Source organism: Dicentrarchus labrax, unplaced genomic scaffold (assembly GCF_905237075.1).
Source record: "Dicentrarchus labrax unplaced genomic scaffold, dlabrax2021, whole genome shotgun sequence".
Classification (NCBI taxonomy): Eukaryota; Metazoa; Chordata; class Actinopteri; family Moronidae; genus Dicentrarchus; species Dicentrarchus labrax.
This window is the reverse complement of record NW_026136713.1, coordinates 28049533-28074830: the sequence shown is the minus strand read 5'-3', so window position 1 is coordinate 28074830 and position 25298 is coordinate 28049533. Positions and strand designations below refer to the sequence as shown.

General features: G+C 40.8%; 1 protein-coding gene across 4 annotated transcripts; it reads right to left on the bottom strand.

Moving 5' to 3' along the window:
• Positions 1–556: 556 nt before the first annotated feature.
• Positions 557–24674, bottom strand: sec24b (SEC24 homolog B, COPII coat complex component). 4 transcript variants are annotated; one of them, XM_051420704.1, is made up of 24 exons: positions 24376–24674; positions 23077–23739; positions 22414–22563; positions 20944–21075; positions 16284–16367; positions 15668–15831; positions 14300–14484; positions 13980–14082; positions 11704–11830; positions 11458–11567; positions 10941–11053; positions 10668–10786; positions 10121–10176; positions 9768–9974; positions 8534–8657; positions 7717–7875; positions 7431–7604; positions 7144–7254; positions 6799–6974; positions 5977–6114; positions 5600–5704; positions 4782–4874; positions 4033–4136; positions 557–1616 (listed from the first exon to the last, which is right to left on the bottom strand). In XM_051420704.1, the coding sequence occupies exons 1-24, from the start codon at positions 24467–24469 to the stop codon at positions 1502–1504; spliced, it is 3606 nt and encodes a 1201-aa protein (XP_051276664.1). In that variant the 5' UTR covers positions 24470–24674; the 3' UTR covers positions 557–1501. The 4 variants fall into 4 exon arrangements, with proteins under 4 accessions (XP_051276664.1, XP_051276665.1, XP_051276666.1 ...); XM_051420705.1 differs by having other exon boundaries at positions 11704–11827; XM_051420706.1 differs by lacking the exon at positions 24376–24674 and adding an exon at positions 24197–24346.
• Positions 24675–25298: the final 624 nt, after the last annotated feature.

The following is a 25298-nucleotide window of genomic DNA, read 5'->3' as shown; positions in this document are numbered from 1 at the left end:
AATTTATCTTAACGTTTCAAAATAAAACCAAATTCTGTGCTCCATTTTTGCAGGTGGACGAGGCGGCCAGCTGGACCCAAATATTTACTGACCTAAAAAGGGTTAATCCTATACTGATAAAAGTTATCAGTAATATATCTCAATAGATCTGTAAAGCAGGCCTATATTTTCACTTATTTTGATGAGTTATATAGACGTGTACATCTCATCTAAAAGTCAAACTTGATACATACAAGTTCTTCCTAGTTGCTTTCTGCTGCTATATAATGTGTGTAGGAGTCATAAGATCCATCGAGATGTGAGGCGGAGGGAGTGACAGATGATGTAAACATGTCGAAACACGAGAGCAATTATGCAAGGTCCTGAAAAGTCACATGATGTCTGAGAATAGTGAGCGAGCGATATTACATCAACCCCGGAATTCAGAGATAAAGGCAGGACGACATCGAATGTTTGTTTGTGGGAAGTGTGGGAAACACACACACATACACACACGTAAAAAAGAAAAGTAGCATAATAAATTCCATTATGGCACCATCACATGAATCAAGCAGAGTTCTGTTTTTGTTTTTTATTTAATAAGCTGGTTCATAAATTATCGCACATAAAAGATTCTTTTCAATAGTTACAAAGTGGATAGCAACTTCAGTTAGCGCCTGGAAAAAATAAAACAGATGAGAAGAAGATTGTTGACAGTGGTGGTGGGTGGGTGGGGGGGTGTGAAGTTTGATCTCCACAAATGAGGAGTTCACACAGCGCAGGAAGGAAGAGCCAACATGGGGGGGGGGATTCAACATCCAACCACTGTCCGATTATATTCCTGTTACACAGACGGTTGACGTCTGTCCTCTGACTAGCAGCAAACAAAAACAGTGACATGCGTTTCTTATTTCAAAGCACATGCCGAAAAACAACAGAAGGAATGCTTGTTTCTGTTCTCCAGTGTATTCAAAATAGTCTTAAAATGAAACTGAGGGAGCGAGGAGGGGAATAAATTATAAAATTAAACAAAAAACAACACTAGCTACATGTGAGGCTTACGAAAACAAATTGAACTAAAAACGTGTTGAAGTGGCATCTTCTTGGCTCGACTTTCCCCTTCTTTTCTCACCGATGGATTTGACGAGAGGCTTAACGGGGGTTCGCCAGTGGTTGAGAGGCAGCGAGGAGACGCTGGAGGAGAGTCTCCAATCATTCATTTTGAAGTGGATCCAATCCCTGTTCTTCATTTCTTCTAATTCTTTACTCTTTTCTACAACTATCCCCTCCTCCCCCTTCTGATGGTCAAATCCCGGCTGACCGATGAGCTTTGAGGGCGGATTTGTTTAATAAGACTGTTTTGGAGGAACGGGAGGTAACCCGCCTCGCTAAAACTGGTCTGAAGGAGGGATGGGTGTCCGTCATTAGCTAACGCTAGTATTCACTCTAAGAGGCCGAAATCCCTTTTTCTTGCTCTGGTCTGAGGATTCTAGCGGCCGCAGTTTCTCTGTGTGACGGGAGCCTACTTGGACATTTGCTGCTGGATGTGCTGCAGGAATTCATAGTAGGAAGAAGCCGACTCAGACCGATCCTCCACCAGGTGCTGGAAGAAAGTCGCTTTAGCTGAAGCGTCGTCCCTGCAGGAGGAAAAATAAAAACAAGAGGGTTAGAGGGGTAGCAGCATTCGGCTTGTGATTTTGATTATTATTTTTTGATTATGTAAGGCTGTGTATGGTTTGCAAAACTCTTTTAAAAAGAAGACAGTAGGGTTTGAGAGAGTACTGAAACAAGTACCGATAATATACTTTATACGATATCTGTTTTCTAACAATAAATATAGCATCTTTTATCTTTAAAAAAGTTATTTTACTCCTATGATCAATAACATTGCTCTGAAGCTCAATTCTGAAGCTGTTCAGTAAACAGTTTTCTAATAAATACAGCAAATTCTGATCAACCCTTATACGGTTTAAGCCCCGCCCATTCCGAGGACAGATATGGATACAGATAATGTAATTAGTTGAACAGATAATGCTGTACTTGCTCATTACTGGAAGACAGACTTATCCATGGTTAACACAAGAAGACAAGAACATCAGGAACTTTGTAAAGAGAAGAACAAATCTGACCACAAATATGGAGCCAATATTTGGCTTTTTGTCCAACTAGACCTATTTTTTCCCTCATAAACACACACATAGGGAGAACACTTTAACATGTGGCAAAAATCAAACCACCATCCTACAATTAATGGTCTACCGCCTCTATCCTCACCAAACTCTGAGCTTTCGGTCAGCACCAAATAAGTATTGGGGTTTGACACACAGCCCTAATTCTACATAATAAATACATGCCGTTTGGTTTTAGAAATTCAGCTGGATCTAGAAAGACTTTAATTAAAAGCAAGGAGGTCAACTCATCAGAAATATAAAGCAAAAATGCCATTCACTGGTTCCAGCTTCTCAAATGTGACAGTTCAATTGTTTTCTTTGTGATGTATGATAATTGCGTGAGGCTCCACTTTCATTCGTGCATCGTGGTGTGCCCCCTAAAATGAGTTTAAATTCTAAGCTCTACAGCACTACCTGCAACCAATAATGTGGCATTATATGAAGTTCAAAGTCACCACTTTTACATATTATTGTATTGGAGAGAAGCTTCTGGTCCAGTTCAAATTGAACTTATGACTGTCTCCCGAAATCTCATCCAACCTGTCACGTGTATTTCTCATCTGTCAGTGTTGCAAACATCCGTTCAGATACCACTCAGTCCATTTGTACTGACATCAGCCGTCCTCCACAACAGCACTGAGATGTAAACATGTGGCTGAGTAACAATGCTGTGCCACAGAGGAGGAGAGAGAGGAAACAGAAAACAATGCGTTCCCTGTGGAAGCCTTTACCACTGCTGTCAATCTGTGACCTCACTGCTTACTATGTGTTTACACTGGAAATATTTCTCTGTCTCCACTTAAACATGAAACTGGCCACACCCTGTTTCTGTGCAGTGATGTGTAGTCGAGAGCAGACTGCTTGCTGGAAATGTATATTTTTCAGAAATCAGACCAAAAAAACATCTGTGGTGCTGCCAGCTCTTTCTACTGAACTATGGGAACTGAGTATGATGTGGCAGTCACTTACTATTGATGGGAATTGGACACTGAGGTACGGCTGCACGATTAGTTTCATACAGATGTATTTGTTGGACACAAACCATTTAAACTATAACCGCAATGTCTCTTTGATTGCAGCCAGGAACCTTTGTTGTCATTCCTGTCTCTCTCCCTCATTTCCTGTCACCACCTCCTCAAAAAAAGATGAATATGAATTTTTTGATTCATATTTTACAGAAGAAGAAAGAATACTTAAAAACATACCAACGTCTTGTTTGGTTCGACCAAAACTCCAAAAACAGAAAAGCAGCAAATCCTTGCATTAGAGATCAGATGAAGACTAACCGTTAATAGATTTTCAGAAATATTATTATTTATTGAGCACTGGCCTACAGCCTTCCTGCCCCAGAGACACTACTACAGGCAGACTATGACCTCTGACCTCAATAGGCTGTGCTTTTGACTATATATATGTATGTGCACATTGTAACCTGACAGAACTTTTTGGTTTTACATTCCTTTTGGGTTGAGTGAAGAACAAAGTGGGCATTGTGTGGCTTCAGTAGTCTAAAAAGAAACAAAAATAAACAACCACCTAGAGGTATTTCATATTTTCTCGTCCACATTTCAGCCCTCGGAAGACATTTTAGTGATTCACACAGGGATCACAGCAGCAGGATTTATAATCTGAGAGATTCTGATGCAGCTGGTAACGTTGGTGGTAGAGGAAGTGAAACGCATATTGCTGTTATGGTAATCTGAGGTCAGTGCTGAGAACTGTTGAAACATTGACTGAAATTGAAAACGTTCAAATAATAAGGACAAACAGCCCCTTTATGACCCTCTCAGACTCCAGCATCTGGATGTTAGAAGATGTGTACGGTCACACTGGACCCAGAGTGTTAGTAAAAGTCAGATGTTAATCCAGATGCAGTGCTTACTTGACGATGTGTATCATGGAGCTGAACGCTCTGTTGTCCTGCAGCCAGTCGAGGAATGCTCGCACTCTCTCAGACAGAGGAGTCTCCAGCTCAGGAATGTGACTCTGGGATTCATAAAGGGAAAGAAAGGAGAACCAAAACGTCAACAACATTGTTGTTTTTTCCACTGCTGTGTGTTTCAGATAGGAGGCGGATAATGCAGATTCACACAGGCATCTCGGTTCCACAGTGTGGTGAACAGAAATATGCCCGTGGTTTGGAATGTGGGGTTTGTAGGTGGCTCTCGGATGCATCGAACCCTTTCTAGACAAATACAATAAGCAGCATAAACATGAGCTGACAGTTGCTGTTTGTTCTGGGTGTTACCATCACGCCCACAGTGTGGTAATGACAGAGCTTTCTAGGTAGCTGCACGGTTTGTTTAAAGGCAGAAAAGCAACACCAGCAGATCTGTTTTGCTGCGTTAGTGGTTTGTTTTTTACAATACTGAAAGAAAAGCTTTTATTGTGAAATAAATCTGTGACTCATTTTCAGGGGAAACATGTACAATGCTGCATTGCATCATCCATGCAGCAACTGGGCTGTAGGGAGTGTCGAGATGTGAAACAATAGGACCATTTCCCCAATCACAGTTATTCTCATTTCCTGATGTGTTGGACATGAGTGAAAGCTCCTTTCATATAATTTTCAGATGGTGGACGTCTCATTTTGAGCTGACAGCTGCCTTTATCTGAGTTTGTATTACTAACCATGTTGGGGGGTATTGAAGCATAGTTAGGGCAGCCCAGAACATCACGGATGAACACCTCACTGCAGCATTTGCCGATCCACAGATAAAACACCTGCGCAGACAGAAACAGAGCAGCGTCAGTACAGATATTGCATCTACCTAAAACACATTGAGGCCCTTGAAAGCTTTGTCTCAATGTATTTTAATATAATACATCAACATATTTGTGACTAAATGAGCAAAAAGCATAAAAGTTAAATAGGCTCAGATAAACATCCCTAGCTATCGTTTATTAAGAGTTGGAGGATGGAATGGATGGAAAAATATTAAGATGTATCGCTCATAATAAGTTGATTGAGAAATTAGGTCTTCAGGGCCTTTAGGAAACAAAATCAATAATTTTAGTAGCTAAATTTCTTGTTTTTGGTGCATTTCATCAGTATGTTTCAGCAGTATCACCACTCAAACACATTAATTTCAAATATCATCTACTGTCCAGGGATAAACTGTTCATAACTGATATTTCAGTGTCTTTAAAATCTTTCTTGTCAAAAAAACTATTCAAAACTGATTCAGTTTCCTAGCAGTTTTTTTTAATCAGGGTGGAAAACCCCTTAAATTATATCATATGACACTAAAACGCAACAAAAACTGGGCTGTAACGCTTTAACCCTTTAACCCAAAGTATATTTAATTATATTAAATTATCTACACAAAAAGACAACCAGACAGATTTGTGGCAAAAGAAGAGAAAAAACGAGGAGAAATACATTTCCTCTCTAAAGCCACACACATTACAGTAGAGTGTGTAATGAATAAATAATACTGAAAGCTTACGTAGCCACAGTCCATGAGGAAAGCTCCATCTCTGCTCAGCCTCTCAGCAGACAGGTGGAGCAGATGAGGTTGGGGAACCACTGTGTCGTTCAGATGGAGCGCCCCCTGCAGATGTGACACAAATAGTGCAATAGATTTGTTTAAGGACATTCAAGTTTGTTACATTTATTTTGGTCCACTCACATACATACTAATACATATGTTAGTATTTGTGAAAAGTTTTCAATTTATTTAATTAAGTCTGCACTAATTATGTAAGTAGCTTAAAAAGTGACTTTACCAAACAGCTCAGCAAGTTCTCCACTCCCACACATTGAATTAGGTTCACTCTGACTAATCTGACAATATAATTCTCGTCTTGTTCAGTCTTGTCCTACCTGGTCAGACATGTTGTCCAGCCGGTACAGGTCAGGATGAACCATCCGCATCAGCTGCTGCAGTGGCTGCGTCTTGAACTCACACATGGCGAAGACACGTTCGTCCAGCCGTGTGCTGGTGCCTGTCCGCAGGGCTTTCTGGAAACATATAGAAATCTTCTTAATGTGTGTTTTGATCTTTATTTTATCTTCTATTTATTTGCACTTTGCTGTTTCCCTGTTGTTCAGTCTGATGCTGGGTCTCAGTCACTTCACACTTAGGAGCTGCTACAACACAGTTTTGTATCAGGTACTGAGCAGCAGATGGAGATAAATTAGACTGCTAGAGAGAGCAAACACTAATTGAACATCATTATATTGTAATAAAGGCAGATTAAACTAAGGCGTTGTCTAACAGACCTTTTGGGGTATTTGTCTCAGATGACGCAAAGGTCATGGGAGTGTCTGAAAGTGGACACACCCTGGATGTATGAATGAACAAGTCCTGGCTGGACGAATACAGTCATTGAACATATATGGAGTCTGTATGACTGTAAACTCAGCTTTTGTTACAGCCTGTGTGTGTAGAGGGAGGCGCAGTCATGAAATAAAAGCAGTTCATATTTTAAGATGTGCAGTATTGATGGAAGGGTGGATTATTGGGTGTTAATATGGAATGTGTGAGTCAGAGTTCCCACTCTTTTTAAGAAATCATTTTCAATTCAGGACAGCACTTGCTCAGAAACAGTCATCTAATTTACCGATAGGTCAAGTTTGTAATGGTAAGTCTGTAATTAACCAATATGACGTCAGATTATGCTGATGCCTGTCGAGCAGCCCCACCTGTTTGAGCAGAGAGAGGATGTAAACGGGGAAGAGGCGCATGGCAGCGGGGACGACGAGGCCAGACTGCTGCAGGTTTGACACGTTGCTCTTGTAGGCGCTCACCAAATCCACGACCGCGTTCACCAGGGCGTCACGAGCGTCTGACAGGCTGGATGATATCGACCGGTCTATAGCTGAAATACGAATGTGGAAAACATTAAGTGGACAATGAAATGCATCTCATGCAACAAACTATTTTATGTTTCTACGAAGTTAAATAACAACAACATTAAGCCGTTGCTTTCTATTATAAGGATATATTAAAAAAAGACTGAGAGCTCAGGGTTTATGCTACAGACTCACCCATGTTGGCTAGCAGACAAGTGACGGCCTGAACATCAGCTCCAGCATACACGTCACTCAGTTGGTTGACCACCGGCAAACACAGCGTATGGACCCGGATTCGCCTTTTTCCTGCAGTGACAGACGGATGACACTCAGGAGTGCACACAGTAACACCTCTTCACATGTTGAAATGTCGGAATCACCCAATAAAACCACAAGCTCCTACTGTTGGGAGCAGATGAGGTTTTAAGGGTCAAAAGTATCAGCGTGTGTGTGTGTGTGTGTGTGTGTGTGTGTGTGTGTACCTTTACTGGAGGTGTATAGCAGAGCAGCCTGGAAGCAGGCCAGAGAAGAGTCCGCCAGAGAGTCTTCAATAGACATCTGGACAGCGAAGGCAGAGTCTGGGTTCACATTGGCCAGGGACAGCAGGTCGGTGGAGCGCACAAAGAAGTTACCGTGGAACGTGTGGATGGATAAACCTGAGGGCGAGAAGACAATAAAATCTAAATCTAAAAAAAGCCTTTTCTTTTCCTCTCAGTTTTGTCCTTCTGTCCACTACAGTGTTTTTCCATGCCTGTTATCGCCAGTTACCTTTAGTGCATCGTATTCTCATGACTGCCTCAAAGCCGATCTTCCTGGTGAAGTAGCGCTCCAGATCTCTCTGGAACTTCTCCAGTTGAGCCGGGTTGTGGATGTAATGGAAGGAAGGGTAGTAAAAGATGCTGCCCGCTGAATACTTGGAGATACATGCTGAAGAAGAGGAGGAAGAGGAAAGGGAATATTTTAATATACAATTCAATTTCTCATTATTACAGAGATAAAAACATCCCTAGTGGTTCTAAAAACTTTTTTCTGCTGCAGCCTATTACTGTTAGCATTTAGCTTAAACAAATACTATATGATAAATCTGAATTTTGAAAAAGGTGGCTCTGAAAAGTTTCTAGTTTTCTGTCATTGAGTACAGCAGCCCTAGTATTTTGGATTAACAGCAGCAATGCATTTCAATTATGACCCATAACTACTGAACAAGGGGATCTACAATGGATAAGAGGATAATGTTGCAGGAGCCGTCTGAAAAGTTTCACCAGATGTTTAATGCTTTTTGTCCCAGAATTCTGAACCTCTATTAGAAGCCACTGTTACTGCTGTGAATATAAACTGACTGCAGCTGCTGTACTGTGTGAAGCCTAGTCACTGTTTGATACTCAAAAGATTTTCAGTAGAGTATTCCTTTACGGTCCACCTGAGGTTCATTCAGTCATTATTCAGGAAATTCTGACCCAGTAATCTGTCCAACAGTTGTTAGGATATTACACTCAGATAAACAAACGGACTGACACAACTGAGATCCACGGCCCGTTTATGGCTACAGAGACAGACACTGAGGTTGAATGTTGGGTCTTCTTACATAGCGAGGCGAGATCAGCGTACTGGGAGCTGAGCAGGAAAAGATCCACTCCAATTTGTTGGCCTGAGCAGTCCAGTGCGAGTTTCTTATAGAAGTCTGTGGCTGGGCCGAGGTGCTGAACTCCCTGGAAAGATACAGACTTATTACTTTTTCAGGGAGTTTTACTTTCTTTAAAGCCTCCTGAGCTATTAGATACACTCGTATCATATTTTTATGATTTAAGTGTTCATTAAATTATGTATGATATGGAAAGGACGCAGGTTGAGTGCATGTAATTTGTGTGCATGTTGGCTGATGAAGAGTAGGATTTATTCATTGTTGAGTTTATTTTCCTTTATTTCCATGTTTTTTTCTCAGCCCAAAATCCTCTTGAAAGCACAGAAGCCAAAGAACAGAAAATCACTTTCCCTGAAAAGAAAGCACATCTGTTCTGCGTTCCTTTAATTCGGGATTTTTGGACATTATTACTGTAACTTTTTGGCAGTTTATTCGGATCAAAAATAGAACACAGATGATGAAGATCAATAAATCACAGTCCTGGGATGACAAAAACACAGACTTTGGCTCAGCACTCTTCATAGATGCTCTAAACTGAAACATTAGATACAATTATGACGTTGTAGCAGGTGATAAAAGTAAGCTGTGGCTTAATACTGAGAATGGCAGGACAATACATATAAATCCACGAGGGGCATGTGGAAAAGTCATTTTCTTGTTATATTTCATATCTTAGGTTTCATAGCCGGAATAGAGGACTGAAGGAGGGAGAAATGACACTACCCACGCCACCCACAGCCTGTTCACCCTGCTGCCATCTGGGAAGAGGTACAGAAGCTTCCGCTGCTGTACCACCAGACTTAGACAGCTTCATCCCTTAGGCTGAGAGACTGTTACACCCTTACTCAACGATACATCATATAAATTAGTTTTTGATTGGATTTTTATGACTCTTTAATCAATTTTACTTTGTTTTTTAACAGTAGCATAAAAGGGAACTATATCTAAATTTCATTCTACAACCTTGCATTGTAAACGTTTAAGTAACCTAGAATGTAATACGTTCTATTAGAAAAATGTGGGTGGCAAAAATGTTAAAAAGACAGAAAGGAAGAAAAAACATTGCTGAACAAGAACAACTGGAGCGACCACGCAACCTCCATCAGCTGTACATTCAAAAAGAAAGCCATTATTATTGTCATCAACAGCTCACACTACCATAAACTGTCACTCATACCTTTGTGCTCGAGCGTTGGTTGGGGTCTTCCCTTGACTGCAGCGCACCAGCACCCAGTGTCGGCAGCTGGGTCTGAAAGACTGTGACACGGCCACCGGTGGGCGACATGAGCTTGAAGGCAGCTTGTAGCGCCGGGCCGAGGGCACTGTGGGTCTCTCTGCTCTGGCTGAACATGGCCGGCAGCGATGTCAGCAGGTCCTTCACCAGCTGGAGGAGAGGAGGGAAGGACGGAGAAATTAAATTGAGAAGGGGTTGAGGAAATAATGAAGGAATAATGAAGGAATGGGAAGAAAGAGTGTGACTATATAAAGCGTTGTGGTAGCTGTTCATGTCCAGAAAAGCAAATGATGTACCTCTTTGCTTTCCTTCAGGTTCACCATTAGACTGTCATGAGACGGTATGAAGACGTCTGTGGAAAAACAAAGAAAAAAAAACATCTGGATCACAGCAGAAAGATTTATGACAATTTCTATAAGACTTCAAGAATATTTTAAAATAATCAAAATCAATGAAAGACATTGATAGTGTCTTGAATTAAATTAAAGATATTAAAATAATTAAAGAAATCATTATATGTGGGATCAATCATAAAAAAATCTTTTTTGTGATTAATCCTTTCTGTAAATTAGTCAACAACAAAAAAATGAGTACAAATCTCTTTTTTCTCTGCAGTCAAAACATTTCCTGACATGATTTACTCTTACATAGCAAGCTCCAAATGAACAGGCTGTATCCCTGTAATAGGGAATGGGTTATCCAGAACATTAAATAAAGAACAAATCCATTTAGTTCTTGGCACATGTGCCAACAGGTTTATTTTTAGACAATGCTGCCATCTAGTGCTATTGGTAAAAAACAAAGCTCCTCTTAGGAGTATACAATTTCAGTGAACGGACGTACCGTCTATGTCTGATACCACCAGCATCTGCGGCTGGGACAGTCCCTCCTGCAGGTTGTAGAAGTGGATGGTGTTGTCGAAGGTGAGAAAGCCCACCCTGGTGCGTGTATCCCCGGGCAACCTGAGGCACATAACAACCCTCTGTCAGAAAATGTATCTCTCAGCTGTTCATAACCAGCTGATTTGATAAATTGATCAGTGCTTGTGTTTAAGCAAAGAATCTTAGAAAGCAGCTACATTTATATTTTATTGTACTGATTATCAACTGCACTCACTTATCCAGGTTGTCCAGTAGTAGTTCACAGAAGTACTTAAGGTAGCCCGCTTCCACAGCATTGTGAGACACATCGAGAACGAACAGGTAGGCCGCTGGCTGAGGAGGCCGCAACTGAACACACAAGAAGTCAAACAAACACTCATGACTGGTGGGGAAGTTGATACAGTCTTAAAACAGCTGACAGAATGTGAAAATGTATGGATTCTTACATGTCTATTTTATTTTTATTTTTTGGGGGGCTGGGGGCTTTTGCCCGTATTTGTCAACATGGGGTACATGGGGTGCCAGCTCCACCAGGCGAGCCACCGGGGCACTCTCTTACATGTTTATTTTTAAGTCTGTAAGTTAAGTGTTACCTCACACGTATGTACTCTCTTTTTCTTTTGTTTTGGAGGAACTTGCCTCCAGATGATGTAGAACAATGGCCAGACTGTCCTCTAGTGGACAAACACTCATACTACATGAAAACTCCACAGGAGCAGCCAAAAGGTTTAGGGACAGAACACACAACTTACCATGTAGTCTGAGGAGGCAATGAACTCCACAGTGGAATTTTGGACCTCTGGTCTCTTATGCGGCTCGCCATACGACCTGGTGACCGGGTTGTACATAAACTCATCTGGAACTGAACAAGAAGAAAAAAAAGAGAGCAGGTATGACATGTAGAACGCACAATGGTGAAATATTAAAACGATTATAGGACTGGACTGGATCAATAGTATTACTCTCTGACCCAGAATAACTCATGATCGGACTCGTACCATCATTGACACGATAACAGAGGTTGCACTTCCACCTGCGCTGGTCCAGGAAGGTGACAAATGGATTGATGTAGGTGCGACAGGAGCGACAGCGCACTATCGTGTTCGACGTGATCACGGGTAGCTGCTGCAGAGAGAGGAAGAAAGAAAAAAGGGAGTGGGGAGAGAAAATGGAGTAAATACTGAGGGAAAGTACAAATGTGTCTTGTGAGCTGAATATTTTACATTTCATGTTTCTTTTCAAGTTGTCTCAATTGTGACCTTTTCCAAACATTCCTCTATTCACGCCTCAGCCGACGGCTAAAAAGAAGCTTTGTTTCCGTTTCTGGGGGAATGTGGTCGGACGAAACGTTGGAGCTGTAGTCTTTGTTTGACCAACTTTTCTGTCTCTGTCTCTAATGTTTCTATGACTGTGGCTGTTCTCTGTACCAGGGTCACCTGAACATTTTCTACACTTTTTTCTTCAAATATTGGCTATTTTTTCTCTAGTACACCTGACTAATGCACTGTATATTGTTCTACAACATGAAAAAACCACACAACCAAAACAATAAATAAACTGGACTCTTGGGCTTTGCTAACAAAAATTATACTTGAAGGAGCGGCTTTAAATAAATATTAAACATTTGGCACAGGGGTAGGCTATAGTCATTTATTACTGAACAGGCAATATTGTAATGGTCCGGAAATCCCTGCTGTTTATTCTGGCATCATGTTGGTTAAAATTCTTATGTAAACAAATATGCATGTAAACACAATTGGCAATATCAAGGTCAGCAAAAATGGTCGACGTGTCCATATACATTAAGTTGATAACAGGGATGTAACGATACAATCAACTCGTGATTCGATATCTTACAATTGTTTTTTTTGTACAAAATGAGATTGAAGACAATTTATGAGTAAAAAAAGATATACAAAATATATTTTCAGATTTAAGAATACATTTTATTTTATGTTTGATGTAGGGTATAAACTGTGCAAAACAATGCTTATTTCCTTTTCTTTTTAAAGTTAAACTGAGGTCTTTCCACATTGATAGTTACTGACATGAGTCACTCAGAAAGCAAAGTCAAAAGTAGATAGCAGCCTCTGCTGTTTAAAAAGAATATCACGATTCATTTTTCATCTCACCAATTTGAAACTTCACATATTTGTATTGATATGTAACTGCCTTATGATATGTGTTTGCATTCTCAGTCAATATTGTAATTAGTGTGACTGGCAATAATTGCATATGGTATATATTGTACAATGATTAATGTAATTATTGTGACAGGCCTATGCCATACATTTAAAAAAACACTCGATTACAATTTCTGTTGAGGCTCCAAAACGGACATTAAGAGGCTTTACGATCTGTACAGCCTACGGCCCACCTATCCTTAGACTCCCGCCAAAAAACAATGGCAACAAAAGCCACAACTTGAAAATGAGGTTGTCTAACACAGATTAAGATGTGGTAGTAAACAAAGCACATTAGCTTTCAGAACTAAAGCAAAGCATATTCATAGCTGTTTGTGTTTTTTAATTAGCCATCAGTGGTGCCAGGATTTAGAGGAGACTGGTAGAACTGCGGAGGAGAAGGAATGTCTGTTTCATAATTCAAAATCACAAATTAACACAAGCGCAGAGTTGGGTAATGTGACATTGGCGAGTGGTGTAGTGTGAAGCACATGGTGAGTGTGAAACCTCCATCCACAGGGTTACAGTCATCTACTATGAAAGCAGTAGGAACTGAGCTCTGACAACTGTTTCAGAGTCTCAATGTGCCTTTGCCGCCAAAAAGTCCATTGGAAACTGAAGATGCACTTGGCAGTTTCAAGGTTGTTAATTTTTACAGTGTGAATATAAATCAAAGCTAAATCCAATTTATTCAGTTAGTAAACGGACTTAAAATGTAAACGACCCTCTCACATCTTTTTGCGGCCTGCTGCTGTTAGAACACAAAGAACAGCCAACTACGTCTATGTTGCTGTTTAAGTGAACAAAATTACAGCCACTTATTAACTGATACAACCATTTGCCTGGTGTCTTGGTAGTGATATCAGTGCATCATTGCTCTCTGTCAGTTCATACCTTTTAACACAACAAAGCTAACACCTCTATAAATAAAACCATCTTCCTGCACGTCATCATTACTCTCCTCTTCCCGCCTGTCCTGTTGTCTTTTACATACAGAAAAATCTTGCAAGGGACATGAGACAAAGAAAGGCTTGTGACTGGATATTCCACTGTATATTGGTTTTTGGAGGGGTGTAGGCATCAGATCATACCTGTAAATCTCTGAAGGGATGGAGGAGGAGGCCCAGAGGGAGCCTGGCCTTATTGAGTAAAGCCTGGGTCTGGGGGATGCTGGTCAGGGTACACCTGAATGTACTGATGAGCAAAGAAACACACAAGAAGAGAGAGCATATTAGATAACACACTCACAGATAAGACAATGGCAGAGAGAGAGAGAGAGAGAGAGAGAGAGAGAGAGAGAGAGAGAGAGAGAGAGAGAGAGAGAGAGATTTGGTGTGTGTATGTGAGAGAAAGATTATTTGGTGATAAAATAGTGGAATACATCCTCAAACCGCCCCAACATTTTACTTACTGTGGACTACAGTTGACCTTCTTGAGGTCAGGGCTGAGGTTGGGTTCAGGGGCTTCAAGGGGCCTGGGGGGCAGCAGGTTCCTCTCCTGCAGCAGGTTGACCGGCCTCAGGGCCTCCACCTCCAGCTCTGGCACCCCGCTGAGCCCCCCCAGGGCCGCAGACAGCTGGGACAGGTTTGGGAATGGCTGCAGAAGAGGGAGAGAGACAATAAATAGTTTTTACTCTTGTGATAAATCATGACTGGTGTGTCAGTGCAGCAAGACCACCACAGCTGCTACAACAGAAGTTGAGAAATTAGTCTAGGAGTCAAAGTGACAGTCAGACTGTAATAAAAAGATCAGTGTTGAGTTTCTATAGCAAATTTATCAGTAGTTGTTAAAAAGATAAAACTAGCATTATTTTGACCACTCTTAATAAAGATCCTTGTTCTATTTAAGTGGCTTTGCAAGTTTGACATGCTGAGAGGGACAAACTACACTCATCATATTGAGTAAAATTTAAAAAATATGTAACTTAATGCAACAGCATCTCTCCTTCACATCTTTTTAATCCTTTCTGGACAACAACGGAGTTCTATGGCAAGCAACAGCGACACAGGCAATACTTGTAAAAAGGATTAAGTCATTGCTAGTTTTCATTTCTACAGTAAATTGGTGTTTATAAGAGGCTAAAATACTACTAGCTTTATCCTTATCCTTAAACCTGCAATAATGGAGTTTTTGGCCACAGAGTGCAGCAGAAACAAGTTGTGAACACAACATTTACATCACCTTTTGAGTTGATATGGGGACCTTGTAAGCTAACAGTTGCTCATTTCATTGTGTTTGTGTCCACCTGGTAAATGGAATATTATGGAATTATTATTATCTCTTTCAGCTCTCTTTTTGGTCTCTACCACCTCCTGAGGGAAATGTCTGTCTCTTTTGCTGCTAAATGCTCTACTATGTTCACTAGCTGGTCAATAACTACGTCTGAAAGAAATCAAAATAGAACTGCAGACTAGCTGGGCACTACGACCAAAAGTTAGTGTCACTGTATTTTTTAATATTGTGGCACTTTCACAGCATATATAGTATGTTAATTTGACTGGTCCTTTATGTAGGTTTACAGTGGCTTATTCTACTGTAAGAAGTACAAAGAATAAAAACAGATTTAACATTATCATCATGTATGCTTTTCTTGGCCCAACAAAAAGATACAAAAGAAAGGAATCAAAATGTAAACCCATTTAATTGTGTAAACTGCAACGTAGTAAAAGATTTTCAAAATAAAAAGGATGCAAGGTGCATCCGGTTGCAAATAAGAAATATTCGCATTGACAATAACATAAAACTACAAAACAACTGAGCTGTGGCGCTGTGGCCTAACCTGGGAGTACTGCTGGTAACTTGACTGGCTGTACAGGTCATGAGAGGGAGAAGAGTCTGTGTGGGAGGCCGGTCCCTGCTGATAGGCTGGCTCCATGCTGGGGTAACCATAGCTACCATAGGGTGCAGCCTGATTGGTCATGTCGTTGGAAGGCGGCATTGAATCTGGGCAAGAGAGAGTTTTAAAGCATTAAATAAATCTGATGCATGTGGGGAAGACAGGTGGTTTTCAATGTTTTAACATGATTACGACATTGAAAAGATCAGTGAGGCTGCTAGGTGCATTCTGGAAATATGATATTTAGGTGGGAAGTGTGTGTGTGTGTTTGTGTGTGTGTGTGTGTTTGTGTCATCAAAAGCTTTTACATAATTTGAGAAGTGCATCTCATCATCCTTTCACTGCCTTCTCTTTAAAATCGACTTGTTAAACTTGCTCCAACATGTTTTTATTTTGAAGTAGAAAAACATTATTGGTCATAAGTCTAGATATAATTAGTTTGTTATGTTCTGCATTGTTTATTTTAGCCCCCCACTTCCCATCAACCCGTTAACTTCAGCTGACTATGCTGGGGGCTTCTATAATCATGGACTAAAATACAACATGTGATCAAAGATACCTGGATAGTTTCCCCCTTCCAGGGAATCATAGCTGTTGGGCACCGGAGAGGCACTGCCAGTAGAGGAAGAAGAAGTGTCACCACCTGGGAAAGGCAGAGAGAAGGGGTGAAACACAGAAAGAATTAAAAACTGAAATAAATAAAAAAGTAAAGACTAATTGAGAGTAGAGGGAGTAAGTAAAAATGGCAATAATATGGTAACAAAGACCCAATGGGATGGCAAAATAACAAGCACAACAAAGGACAAAAGAACAAAGTACAACAAAAAAGGCAAAACAGGAAAAAAGAAAGAAAGGAGCAAATAAAAGGTTAGAAGATAAAATGGGAAGATTAAAAAGAGGGAAGGCCTAAGAGACTGAAGGACAGCGACTGTAAATACAGTCCTTAAAAACGAACGAAGGAGGATCAAGATAGAAACACGAGAGAAGAGGAAATAGAGGGAAAGAACAAAACATTAAAGGGGATGAAGAGTAGCTTGTTTTCATATGAAGAGTGAAGAGTGTGGTCTTTGGACTCCCTCAGGCCAGAGAGAGAAAGAGAGATGAGTGAATACAGGCAAGAGAACATGATGAAAGGATGCACTTAAGTCTTGAAAAAGCTAGCATACAAATGTTTGGTGGAGAGCACAGACCTCTGAGGACAGAAAACACAGCAGGAACAGAGGGCAAATATGGAGGATAGAAACATGAAAATAGCAAAAGATAACAAAGATTATATGATGGGTACAGAATGGCTGTTATTATATTATCACACACACACACACACACACTTTCTTATTTTCTTATATTTATAACTTTCTTATAAAAATGCCACCAAATGTAGCAATTATCCAGCAAAAGGAAGACAACGTCTAGTCGAGGTAAACAATGAAGGTTCTTAAATTATTTAAAGAAAACAACTTTTGTTTATGAGCAAGAAAATGTTATTCTTTTTACCTGCGTTCCCTCAACGTGATTCATAATTTTTACCTCTAGTTACTGATTTCATTCATTTATGTGAAGGCCCAACAACCCACAGGAATATAAGGGGCAAACAATTGATGAGTCACATCTATCAGTGTATAAACAGTACTAAAACAGGTCTTTTAGATGGAGCATCATGGTGGCCAATTTGTCTAAGATACCATGTACCCACAACATCCTGGTTTGTCCTCCCACTCTCTCTCTATGGTCACACTTCCAGTCTGATTCTCTACTGTACTATCAAATGAAGGCAAAAACTAATCTTAACAAAAGTCTTGGCAGATGCATCGCATTATGGTCCACTGCAGCCACTGTTTTTCCTCTTATGTCCAATAATAAATGGGTTTTCCCAAAGGATTACAAGGGCAGAATATTTGAATGAACACATTAATCCATGTGGGCAGAAAGGAGGGATCAACAGCAGCAAACCAAGACACGAGAGGCCTCTGGCAGAGAGCTCATTGGACGGGACGGGATCCAATTATCTCCGACTAAAATCGGACCAGCAGACTACTGGATTATCTGCTGTGGAGGAGGAGGACACCAGAACAGCTTAGCCCTCTTCCTCCTTCCTCTTCCAAGATTCTTCTGACACCTCTTCTCCTCTGTTCTCTCAGCTCATCAGTTAATAAAGGGGACGCTATCCAGGGGTTGTAAGTGCAAAACAAAACAGTAGATTATTCAGAATGGTTTTCTTTTTCCTTTCTAACACCACTAAGACTTTTAGTCACAAGTCCACTGTACTGTCCCCTCAGGCTGTTGCCTAATTAAAAGGTCTGACATACTGTGGTCAACAGTGTCCCCCTTGTTATCTGTTTGTTACAACTGACACTGATCACATTACCTACAATCAGTGTTAACAGAGGGGGAAAGCTACATGTCCTCATACATACAACACACCACAGTGTGTGCTACAAGATGCAACATGTGCTTCACTGAGATGATGTGATTGCTACAGCACTGCCATGACAACAAGTACATCTTGAGATGATGCTCATCATTTTGACACTAGTGGCAAGGTGACTCAGCAGGTTTGGAAAAGAGGACACAAGAACACAAAGCAAAAAAGAAACAAAGCAAAATAAAGTGTGTGACTTGAATGAAACAGAACTATTCTAATTATATTAAGCATTTTTACTAGCAAAGATGCCATACATTTGAAGGTTCAATGATTTTCTGCTTCCTGTGTATTATTATGATCTCTTTGGGTTTGGGACAGCTGGTCAGACAAAACCTGAAAAAGTTGCCTTGGAAACTTTGACAGGTATTTTTCACTATTTTCTGATTTAATTTCTGATATATTAATAATTGTTATTTGAAATAGACATATTTATAACCAATGTTAAATATCAATTTATGTAACCTATGTTTATTTTGTTACCAATATGGGGTTCCTCTTCCTTGTTTTTTTCACTTGATTTTAGTAACTCAAATCTAGGAAGAAAGATTTCATATATTCTGAATCCTAAAGGACTGAACTGCCTAAAATGTAATTTAACGAAAACAGTATTAACTCAAGGCCCACTTACTAGCTTCACATTAACCTCTGATTGTTGCCCATTAAAAGGACCAATGTGTAGGATTTAGAGGCCTCCAGCAGTGAAGCTGCAGATTGCAACTAACTGAACACTGCTCGGGTCTGTATTTGATGATGTGGGAGTGAAAACAGGCTATGAAGTGTGCAGCAGAAACTATGGTGGCTGTACACTCTCAAAAAAACGCAAAAAGACCCGATCTAAAGCCAGTGTTTCTGGGTTAACATGGTAGTTCAACATGGTGGACTCCATGGAAGGCCACCTGCAGCCTCTGTAAAAAAAACAACAACAAACAAACAAACAAACAAAAAAAAAACGTCTCATTCTAAGGTTTAGATTACACACCAATGAAAATACCTATGGATGTTATATTCCATTTCTGCCTATAGATTCTCCTAAATGTTACACTCTGGATCTTTAAGGGCGACAATATGAACTTATCATTAATAGACTTACATTATTGCTCAGATCTTTTTTGTTGTGATTTTACCATTATAATTTAAATGTGGCCCATATCAGATTCCAGTGTGAACAGGTTACTTTCCTAAAGTGACCTGCATGATGAATGTCAGTCTAGTGACATCAAAGTCACACAAATTCTGATGCGACTCTTCACACTGCAAAAAAATATAAAAAAAATAATATATAATAATAATCAGACCTGTATCTTGTTTGGACCACAAATGAAAGTGCCTCGAATCAGAATTAAAAAGATCTGATTCAATGGGATTTGTGCTGCTCAGTCAAGAAATAATTTCAGTCACTTTGGCTTTAGACGAGTATTTCTAAAGTGATTATTTATTTTATTTAACTTATTAGATACATTTGCCATAGAGTTATATGTATCAACTTGGGCAAATGTTCTTATTAAGATCACAATTCTGATTCAGCTACCAGGCATCCAGAAATCAACAACTGGGTATTTTGTTGCAGCAGACAACCTGTGAGACAGTCTGGGGGGAATTAGACTGGGGAAAAGCTGAAAGCTAAAACAAGCTTCTGCTTTTATAAAGAGATGTGTAAATAAGTGCTAACTGTACAGACAAAAAGCATATTCTCTCATGAGGAGCAAGCAAGTTAGCAAACACATACACAGAGAGCCTGGACCTGCTGGCAGGGGAATGGCTATATTTAAAAACTTGTTAACCTCTGGCTGATGACACAGCTCCTAAAGGGATAGTCATCAGCAGAACACCTGAGTGGTACATAACACACATATGCATGAGACTGTTTGAGCTCAGTACAGTGTAGTGTTATGTGGTCCAAATATTTAAGAATTAACTTTTCCCACAAAGAACACTTAGAGCTCTCTTAATCATAGCAAAGAATGAAGTTTATCCTTAAAGATTGTATCTACTCAGGGGAAGAATCACCTGAATATGAGCTCAGAATCATCTAATAACACCTAATGCGTCATATCCACGGCCATGAGGTGCACTACTTCCCAAGCTCTAGAGCTGTAAGCCAAACAGAAGTCACTTATTGATTTTTCTTTCCATCAGCAACCACAGTAGGACTGCCTGCTGGTAATTGGAGGTGCACTACAGACGGATCTTCATATCCCAAAGGCTACTGAGTGAAAGAGAGGTAGACAGCATGCAAGGATGACTCCTTCCACTGCATGACAATGAAGACAAGCAGAACCTGGCAGACGCTTTAAGAGATAAACCGAAATGCTAACCCACTTACCTTTCACCTTCCTCAGAGACAAAATTTCATGTCAGTTTTCGGTGATGGGAGCAACAGAGCAGAGTATACACTGATTTTAAAGATGATTCGGTGCCAGTACTGATGAGTGTGAGGGAGAAAGATAGTGAGCATTGGGTGAACTTTGGAAAGCTGATGAGGAGGCAGCGGGAAGGAGAGGAAAAAATCTGATTAGCTTATTAGAAAGGGGAAGGTACGAATGATAAGCGGCAAACTGATTAAGCAGGTTGTTACTGTAGGTGGAGCAGAAGTGACAGATGGCCATCAGACACAAAGGAGGAAGATGTATAGGTAGGGGATGGAAACGCACCAATGGTAAAAATGATGGGTGAAGTTTTCTTTTAAAGGGTTACAAAACGTGGGTGTGGGAAGGTTTAGGACAGAGATGAAGGAGTTTATGGGGATGGAAGAAGGGGTATTAAAAGAGGTTATGGGGAGGAAAATGCTAAAGCAGACCTGCTTCCTCATCCTCCTCCTCATCATCATCATCATCCTCAGAGCTGGATGACAAGGGGGCTGCGGCCGGGCCAGAGGTGGTGGCAGAGGCAGAGCTAGCGCCACTATTAGCAACATATCCATACTGCACGCCTGTTGGAAGGGGGGAGTGGGAAAGGTACAAAAGAAAATGGTCACGACTGGGTGACTGACAGAAGACAGGGCAGTGGCCAGGAAGTAAACTCCACGTGGTGTGTGTGTGTGTGTGTGTGAGTGTGTGTGTGTGTGATCTTTGCTTCATCTTTAGAGAGTTAGAGACCCTCCAGCAATACTGAAAGAGGCGCTGAGAGATGGTGACATTCACAACTTGTTTTGCAACACGGTAACTCTATATCGACGTCTACATATGAAACCAGAAACATTTTAGAGGCCACTAACAACTTAAAACTTACACGTGCACACAATTTAAGTGTGGTGTGTCAAACTTAATGGAGCACCTTCAGATATGTTAATGCCCAAAGTTGTTTTCACAGGTATCAATGGAGTGTGTCACAATATCACAACATATTTGAATTAAATCACAATAACTGGCCACAACAACCACAATCATCACCGTTACAGCTAAAAACAATCAAATTACTTTATTTAAAACAGATTAACCCTTTTAAATGCTTGCAACAACACACCATGCCTTTTAATAGAAGCCTATAAGAGAGGTGTGTCCTTTGTTGGTGCTGTTTTTCTCTTGCTGTTGTGTAACATGTTTTCTCTTGCCTGAGGCTAATATAGAACTGCGACAGAGGAAAATGATTTAAGCACACATTTTACCAGCCAGAGTGTGAAAAATCTAGAAAAATGTTGTGGTTATTGGCCCTCAATGAGATGTGCTTTTTTTTTTGTAGTGAAACTATGCAAAGCTTCCAAGTCAATTGGTTTTTGCAACTCATAGTATGATTAAATGCAGGTGCAAGAGTCCTTTGGTCTTAACCTGCTAAGCTGTCAGTGGAAAAATTCACAGGTCACAGGCAAAATGAACCAGCAGTTCCAAACTGAAACCCTCAAATTTGTATAGATACTCACACCTGCACATTTGACAGTGTGTGTTTGTGAAACAGATTACGTGTGGTAAATTTCCAAAGTGCAGCTGTGAACATGTAAACCATTCACATACACTTCTTGCACTGTAAATTTAGAGCAGGATTTCAAACATTCAGACTCTAAACATAGGCTCGTTGAAGAATTTGCACCAGAATAGACAAAAACCAGACCACAGCTAAAGCACGAGCTGTCATTTCTCCTATAATGATCTTATGTTAAAACACCAAAGTAAAGCAGGGAAACAACATGTTGAAACATTTATAACCTAACTTTACATGCTGCCTTTCATCACCACAAGCAGCACTGAAGAGCAGTGACAATTCTGATTTATCTTTTTGTGTGTTTTGGTCAGAGTTTTGAATAAAATAATGCAAATGATAATCTCTGTGTTACCTTGGTGGTGGCCTGGCGAGGAATGGACAGAAGTGGAGGGCGTTCCTGAGGGCGGTCGGTCTGCGTCTGCGCCACCACTGCTGTGAGTGACCCTGCCGTAGGAGTCATAGCTCAGAGAAGCCTGGTGGCTTTGGTCATAGTGTTGGTGGACTGTGATTTGGAAAGAAAAACAACGAACAAACAGGAGAATGAAAGTCTGCGTAAGCAAAGATCTGACTACAAGAACTACAAACAGCAGTAAAAGTAGTCAAAGACTTTTGACTGCTGGCAGTCTTCTCAACTCTACAACTAACTTTCTATGAATACTGAATGGTTCGTTTGGGGTTTTTCGTGTGTACCAGTGTGTTTTTGATGATTTTTCATACCTATACTAGCTCATACAAACTCCTCTCTTGTCCTTAGGGTTGTGTAACAGTTTACACCTTTTAAACGTGCCTTTTTAAAAAGGTATTTGACAGAGAAGACTATGACACAAAAATCTGAAAGCTACAAGTGACACGAAAAACAAACACAAAGTTCAAAACCATCCAAGAGTTGGCAGCAAAGTATTCGACTGATACTTTTACAGTGGATATTGACCAATACAGCTAGTATACATGCCTCTGCAACAGCAGCTGACCAGCCTCAACATAAATCAACAATAAATCAACTGTTCACACATACCTGTGCTTCCTTGACCATTAACTGTCGGCCCAAGCTGACTAGTTGGAGCCACACTGTACCCAGGCTGCACCGCTGTTGTGGGGGCTGGCCGAGAGGTGCTGTACTGATGTAGAGGTGCACCCATCTGGGTGGGTGGGACCCCAGGTGCAGAGGTGCTCTGGGAGGAACTGAGGGTGCCGTACTGACTACTTCCAGGTGCAGACGGGTACGAAACAATTGGGTAGAGAGGAGCTCCAGGGCCGCCAGCTGGCGCAGGCACCAAATTGGGCTGCTGCTGCTGCTGCTGTTGTTGAGAGTGGTATGACTGCTGTCCATAGTAGGATCCTGGGGTAGCATACGGTGGATGCTGCTGCTGGTTGTACTGGGCATTTGATGGTGGTGGTACTGAAGAGTGGAGGGTGGGATGTGGCTGAGAAGGAGGCACAGAGCTTGAGGGAGCACTGTATTGGGAGGGTGCTACATGATGCTGAGGGAGTTGATGATGGTGCTGCTGTTGCTGATGGTTGCTCTGGTAGTAGTTAGCACTGTGGGCACTGTTCGTAATGGGTGCTTTGTGGGGAGCAGGAGTGGAGTGGGCAGGGATGGTGGGGTAGCTCTGTTGTTGAGGTGGGGCTCCATAGCAGCCTGTAGGTGGATACATGGATTGGTATGTCTGTGCTGGACCTGGAAAGAGGGTGGGGGTGGTAAAGTGCATGTTCAATGAGCTTAGTGTCAAAAATGTCTATTCTACTTCTACCGACAAGGCAGCAGGAGAAAGCTCCCAGATAAAGTTAGTGTAAAGAGGTAATCATTAGCTGCAAACAACAAGCTTCTTCAGCAGTCAGGGTTAATACCTCGTTAGCTCTCAGCTGAATATACATCCCTGACAGCACAGCAGAAGCCAACAATAAAAAGTTCATTATTTCTGTGTGAATTTCATCGGCTGCTTGTTTGTCAGAACTTCAATATAAAGCGGACATTATAAAATGTTGTTGCGCAGTCTGTTACACAGCTATTATATTGCTAACACTTAGCTATCGCTTTACGTTAGCTTAACTGCTAACGTTAAATGTTAGCCGTTATCTCCTTGTGTCCTCAGTGTCTACGTTAGCTCTTAAGTTAGCTTGTGTTAGCAGCTTACCTTTAGCTGAAACACTCGAACCCTAATTCATACTTAATACTGCTATTATAATTAACACCAGAGGACAGTGGTACACAACAATAGGAAACAATCCACGGCTGACAAACTAACTGACACAACAGATGGTTAGCGTGCTAACGCTATCGAGCCGGCTAATCGCATCCTCCGGCCTGCTGTACCATTCTGGAAGGGGGGCGCAGCTCCACCGTTCGGCGTCGAGTTCTGGCTGTAGCTGACGGAGCTGTTCAGGTTTGTAAAACCCGGCGAAGACATCGCTCGGTCCTCCCGTCCTTATGCCCACAGTCACACGGGCGGGTAAATACACATGAGCTGCACTGACCCAAAGCCTGGTTTCACAACAGAAATGCGGCAGAGAGGCTGCTGCTGGTCAGTGAAGACCCGGGCAGCCTGGCCAGGTCCGCTCGGCTGTGAGCTGAAGCTTCCAGTCGGGATGTTGAGGAGCTTAACGGACTCCTGGCTGTGGTCCTGTCACTCCCTCTAGTGGATGTTCTATGCAAGTTCATTTACTGAATGTACCAATTGTATATTTCATTGAAAACAGGCTCTGTATTTATTTATACAACTCTCTATATATGTTATATTCAATACAGATTTTATTACATACACTAGAGATACCTAAATGTCTATACACCAAGTCTCATTACAACCTATTCTCTTTGTTTTCTGCACATATGTATTCGCAAAGATATTTGTACAATGCTCAAATAACGTCTGTGGCCTTAAGATATTGTAAAGTATATGCTATATAACAGTTCTTTTCTACCTCTGTAGCCTGTTGCCTGATATCAATATGGCTATTTTATTTTTTATTCTTATTTTTACCTGTTTAAATTATTTGCCCCAGTGGTTAATTTTGCAATATGTTTAACAGTTTTATGGTTAGTATTTATTTTTACTGATGGGGGTAGTTTATTCTCTTTTATTTTACCTCACTTATATATGATTTCAACTCTTTTTATTTCTCCGTAGTGCGTCCTGAAATGTTTTAATTCTGGTTCGAGCCATGTAAGGCAACTTAGTTCAATTTAAAGTTGTCTGTGAAACCATTACCATTTGGGACTAATAAAAAATGAACAACAAT